The sequence below is a fragment of the Malus domestica genome, chromosome 01 (assembly GCF_042453785.1).
Source record: "Malus domestica chromosome 01, GDT2T_hap1".
In the NCBI taxonomy this organism is placed as follows: domain Eukaryota; kingdom Viridiplantae; phylum Streptophyta; class Magnoliopsida; order Rosales; family Rosaceae; genus Malus; species Malus domestica.
The window spans coordinates 7,307,552-7,313,674 of NC_091661.1; the positions used below are offsets into that span (position 1 = coordinate 7,307,552).

The 6,123-nt window shown below is 38.6% G+C and overlaps 1 protein-coding gene across 1 annotated transcript; it reads left to right on the forward strand.

Moving 5' to 3' along the window:
* Window positions 1-1,861: 1,861 nt before the first annotated feature.
* LOC103441786 (probable serine/threonine-protein kinase At1g54610) lies at window positions 1,862-5,522 on the forward strand. Its single transcript, XM_029106952.2, has 7 exons — window positions 1,862-2,292; window positions 2,413-2,697; window positions 2,896-3,210; window positions 3,343-3,564; window positions 3,804-3,898; window positions 4,420-4,516; window positions 4,966-5,522. The coding sequence occupies exons 1-7, from the start codon at window positions 1,909-1,911 to the stop codon at window positions 5,410-5,412; spliced, it is 1,845 nt and encodes a 614-aa protein (XP_028962785.1). The 5' UTR covers window positions 1,862-1,908; the 3' UTR covers window positions 5,413-5,522.
* Window positions 5,523-6,123: the final 601 nt, after the last annotated feature.

The following is a 6,123-nucleotide window of genomic DNA, read 5'->3' on the forward strand; positions in this document are numbered from 1 at the left end:
TGAGACCAAGACAACCACTTTCGAGCTATTTTCCGGCTAAACCACGGCGAGTTAACTGTCAAAAAAGGTACCATTCTCTTTGTCTCGTTGAGAAGTATGATTTTCGTTTTTGAATTACTTGATTTCGTTGAGTGTTGAAGAAGTTATGAACGTTTAAAGTTTACTCAGTTTCCGGCGAGTTTTCAAGTTTTCACTCGGACCAGTCAACTTTGAGGCTATTTTCCGGCAATCTCCTCCAACCATTGGGTTTCGAAATAGGAATAATCTTATTCTACACTTTCCTATCTTCAGTTTGATATATTATGGGTCGAATTTGGTTAAAAAATGATTGAGTTACGAAGCTTTGAAAATTGCCCAAACTTCCGACCAAGAGCTCCGGGACACTTACGGAGTTTTTAAAGAAATGACCAAAATGATGGATGGTGGACAATCTCAGGGACCACTTTTATCGATTTGGAATCTCAGGGACCAAAGTGATGAGTTATGCAAATCTCAGGGACTATTTTGGCGATTTACCCTTTTTAATAAAAGCTCATGCTAAATCTTATTAACGGCCAGAGGAGGCAAATAATAATCAATATGTATAGGAATTAGGGTCCCGCTTAAATCACAGATGTCTTCCATTGCTCACCGCTATGTCAAATCGAAGTAGGGCAAATAATAATTAACTCGTCACCATCATCAACTCTATTATTCGCTCCTCATCCAAAACCATCAGGAGACGAATATAACATTAATAAAAGGCTCATTAACAATCCGTCCCTTCACATGTATAATAAATTTGACCTCTTAACCCTATGCATGTATGATTTATCTTTCTGCTCACTATAACAATATTGACCTAAAGTTACAATTAAAATGTGGCATAGAGGGGTGGGGATGTTCTCTAAGCAAACAATCGAAATGGGTTGGCAAGTAGTACTCAACAAAACACCTCACTTAAAAAATTTGGCGTTGCATGTGCTGTTTTTTGGATTCCATGAGGACATGCATCCACCATTGCTTAATTAGTTGTGCCCTAGAGAAATAACTTTCTAGCTTTGCCCCAGTGAACACACGTGTTTATTATAAAACCACTTCAAAACAAGCTTTTGACATGCTTCGGATAAAATGATTTATGAACATAAGTATTTCTTAGAAAAGCATTTTCAAATAAGTCTTAAAGAGATTTTTCCCCTTTTGTAAAATTTGTTTTCCTTTTTTTGGGTAAATCGAAAAGGGTAGAAGGAATGAATGGGTGGGTAACTATCCTTGCCGCCTGTAATAATGAAGAAAATGCCCAGATTTTGAAATGTGGAGTGCTGGCAGCTGACAACTATCAACTGTTGTGCGCTGGCCCTTCTGATTTTCTTGAGAACACAGTCCAAGTTCTTTTTTTTTTTTGCCAGCACAACAATATATTTTCCACTAACAAGCGGATGAGTTCGTCTAAACCACACATAGGCAATCTAATTTGGTATTGAATTCGTCATCCACGAGATTTGAACCTAAAATATCTCGCTTACAAGTGAAGAAGAATACCGTCAGATCGTAGTACTGAGTGACCATCCAAGTCCTTTTAGAAAGCAAAAGATAAATCAAAATCAAAATAATTAAATATATTGAATGTTGGTTTCCCAATGCACACCCCAACTATGAAGGCGGAGAAAGCGGAGGGAGTTACAAAGACAATGTAATGGTTGGTATAATCCCAAGGCAATGCCGGCCAAGAAACGGCAGTATCACTCACTCACTCTTGTTTCGGCTTCCTCATTTCATTTTCTTAAAAAATTTATTTACCATTACCAATTACCAACCATCTTCATTCATTGATTCACCGGATTTACTATGCAGTCATTCCTCACCACCACCACCACCATTGTCGCCGCCTAGGTGCTACCGTCCCCTCCAAAGTCAGTCGCTGACTTAATGGGTTGTGTTCAGGCGAAAACCAACTCCCCAAGTCATGACCTTCAAGTCCTTGACAAGTTGAAACGGGACAATGGCTATGTCAAGGGGAGCATTGAAGGAAAACCCGTTACCCTAAAACACTCAAGGAAGGACGTTAAGGCGGCGGCATTCAATGGTGAGGATAAGATTGCTGATGGTGGAGGAGGAGGTTTGGTTGTTAGAGAGACAGAGAGAGCTAAGAATGGAGGGAACGTTTCGCGAAGGATGATGTTGAAGAAGATTGGAGGAGATGATGATGATATTGTGGATGGCTGGCCGAAGTGGCTGGTTGAGAACGTGCCTCCAGATATCTTGGTTGGTTTTGTTCCAAAGACTGCCGACTCCTACGATAAACTTGCTAAGGTAACTAATTACTCCTTCAGACAGACTCCACTTACTAATTTTTTTGAATTAGGATGTTGGGATTTCTTGGTGGACAAGAAACCTGAATTTGGGTTTCCATATTTGGCTTTGGTATTGTAGGTAGGGCAGGGAACCTACAGCAATGTGTACAAAGCTCGTGACAGGGACACCAAAAAGATTGTTGCTTTGAAAAAAGTCCGCTTTGACACATCAGAGCCAGAGAGTGTCAAGTTCATGGCAAGGGAGATAACGATGCTACAGAAGCTAGATCATCCCAATATCATCAAGCTTGAAGGGATAGCAACATCAAGAATGCAGTATAGTCTATATCTCGTATTTGATTTCATGCAGTCCGACTTGACCAGAGTAATCTCACGTCCTGGACAGAGGCTCACTGAACCCCAGGTTGGCATTTGTTGTCGTCATCTATCCCTACACCTAAAAATTTATTTATGTATATATGTTATGTAGATTTTGGGCTTATACGTGTGCAGTAAGTACAAATGAACCGAGTCTGTAACAGAAATGGTGTGGAATTCATAGTACTCAATGGTCAGACAGACAGATTTAGGTGTTTTTGTTTCAATTTTCTCTTTCATACAGGTCAAGTGCTATATGCAGCAGCTTCTTGCTGGTCTCCAGCACTGCCATGAAAACGGGATTTTACATCGAGACATTAAAGCTTCCAACTTGCTAATAGACAGAAATGGGATGCTGAAAATTGCAGATTTTGGGCTTGCAAATTTTTTCCCTCCAAAGAAACGTCCTCTTACAAGCCGAGTAGTGACACTCTGGTACAGAGCGCCAGAGCTCTTGTTAGGTTCTACGGATTATGGAGTTGGTATTGATCTTTGGAGTGCAGGATGCCTATTGGCAGAAATGTTTGTTGGGAGGCCAGTTATGCCTGGGAGAACCGAGGTAAAATGATTTTGTCTTAACTTCATTTTCAACACCAGTAACCGCAATTATATTCACACAAGGAATCTTCGATTGATCCCACCATCATTTTTGAGAAATTACAGAGGCAGATTCATTAAGTTGTGTGTTCAGGTTGAGCAACTTCATAGGATCTTCAAGCTTTGTGGTTCACCCGGAGAGGATTACTGGAAGAAAATGAAGTTACCAACAAGCTTCCGACCACCACAACATTACAAACCTAGTTTTGAAGAGTTCTTCAGGGACTTCTCAACATCATCATTTGATCTCTTAACAACACTTCTTGCTCTGGATCCGGCATCTCGTGGCAGTGCTGCTTCTGCACTCCAAAGTCAAGTGAGTACAATCATGAAACTCTTTCTTCGTGTAATCAATATTTTCCGTTATTGCTTTTTAGTCCCGAGCTTCCCTTTTATTTAGCTCACCAACTGCAATCTGCATGAAATTTGATCGCTCTAAGAGAAAAGTGAGTGTAGAAACAACAATGCTTGAGAAAGTAAAAGATGTCTTAGTGATCTATATATTTTAGTATGCTCAACATGTATTTGCAAATTGTAAATTTTTTCTGGTTTCAGTTTTTTAGTTCAAGTCCGTCGGCATGTGACCTTTCAGCTCTACCAGTAATGTATAAAGAGGAGGACGCACGAACTCACACCAAGGACCGGAAGAAGTATGCTATTTCAAATTTCAACTAAATACATTGCAATTTACTTTCATTGATTATTTTGATTAATTTAGGCATAATAATAGACTGAAAGAAGGAAAGATAGCCCAAATTATAATTTAAAACTTGTTCTTATAAAGTTTTCAACATTTGATCGGATCTTAATTTTGCATAACGCAAATATAACATTAGTAAATTTTAAATACATCCTTCTCACGTACAACTTTACAAATTCATTAGTGTATCAATTGCATTTTTTCCATCATTCGTTAGATGTGTTTCTGTTTTTCGGGTGGTTAAGAAGGCATATTCCGATGTCTCATTCATATTAGATATGGTGCACTATGTTCATAGTAAAATGGTTTTCTGTAATGGAGAAATTGCAGAAATGGAACCCTCACAACAATGACTGTCCTGAATCTTATAAAATCTTCAAGAAATTATGAAATGTAGCAAGGGCTTTTATTTAATTGCTACCAAAACCACAATGGCTAATAGGGTGCTTTTCCATCTTAATTATATGTAAGGAGGACTTCCAAACCAAAGCAATTGCCTCAAACAAATCGCGGACTGGTTCAAAGAAAGGTTCAAGAGGTTAGAGGAGAAGTCGAATCTTCTAACGAGGTAAGTTTTGCACCTTCATAGATCTCTGATCTTCAATCATAAATTTCATTTGAATTATCCATTATTAATCCTTTTCTTAGTTCCACTTATTCGGGTAGTTCAGTTAAGCTGTTATGTGTTTCACAAGTTTTTTTTGCGGTGTCTCCCTAATTAAGTAGTTTTTAGAAGTGAAATGATTTCTTACACACACCCTATTTAGTTCTGTCCTTTGATTTTCCTTTACTTTTGTCGATCCAAATGTTAGAATTAAACAGGGTATGCATGAGGAGAAAAACGGTATGTGAATACCATTGTCTTTCATAATAAATGAAACTAGTATCATCCTTAGATATCGTTGAATTTCTATCACCCTGTAAAGTGGAGTTGTAAAATTGTACTGCATATGCATGTGATTGATATATATAGCTCAAGACGATTGATGTACATATATGGATTTTGTACTTGTTTAGTTTTCGCAGGTGGAAAAGAAGGCAGAACCAAACATGTACTGGCAAGTAATGGGAAGTTGGCACAGCCAGGATATGGGAAGCATCCATAGCGAAATGGGAAGCTTGCATAGCCAAGGCCAAGACCAAGAGACAGGCAACAGTGCATGCAGCAGCGCTTCCTCCACTACTTTCAAACCAAGCAGAAGAAGCAACAGCATATATGACAACTTGCATGCATCTCTTTCGCCAATAATCCGTTCTCATCAAAAACGATTCCCAACCACCGAAGGTCATCCTAATGCTTTGAAGAACATCAATCCTGACATTCTTAAGAACATCAACAACTTCGCGCTCTTGCAGGCCTCTATAACAGATATCATCAACCATACAGAAGACAGTGCACTGTCTCAGTTCCGCAGATCTCATTCAACATTGGACTTCCGAAATATTGATCCGGACAAGATGTAATAACTAGTACTGTTCGGATCGGACTGGACTAAGATTGACTAGACAAACGGAATTGAGCTGTCATATTCTTCCATGCGTGCTACCTACAAGCTTATAATTCTTTTTGCTCCTTTTTTCGGTCTGAGTTTTTCCCTTAATTACATACGTGAGTTTGTTCTATAAATAAATCTTTGTATGTACCCTTTCTTTACTTGATAATTTATGCCAAATTCTCTTGGGAATAATAACGAAGGGAAATTAATAATTTTTTTTTTTGCGCTACTAATTTTTTTTTTTCTGTTCTAATCCATATTAAAACTACAATTAGCCAACTGATCCACCACAATATTCTTCTATCTGTAAATGTGTTCCAACTGACACCTCCTCAGTTGTCTCATCATTAATCTGCAGCTATGCATAATTGTGTCAAGAGGATGGAAATTATCGACTTGGGTTTGCTTCAACAACATAACAATAGCCTTGGAATCCATCTCAATATGAAAATCAGTAGCACCCTTATCAACAACAAGCTGTAAACCAAAGTATAAACTCCATAATTCAGCATCACAAACCTGCCCTTGCGCCAAATTGACAACAAAACCTCCTAACCAGTTGCCATTATGATCTCTAAGTATGCCACCAGCTCCAATTCGACTAGAATTTGTCCTTCTAGATCCCTCCGCGTTTAGCTTACACCAATCTCCATCAAGATGATCCCAAGAAAGAGAAATT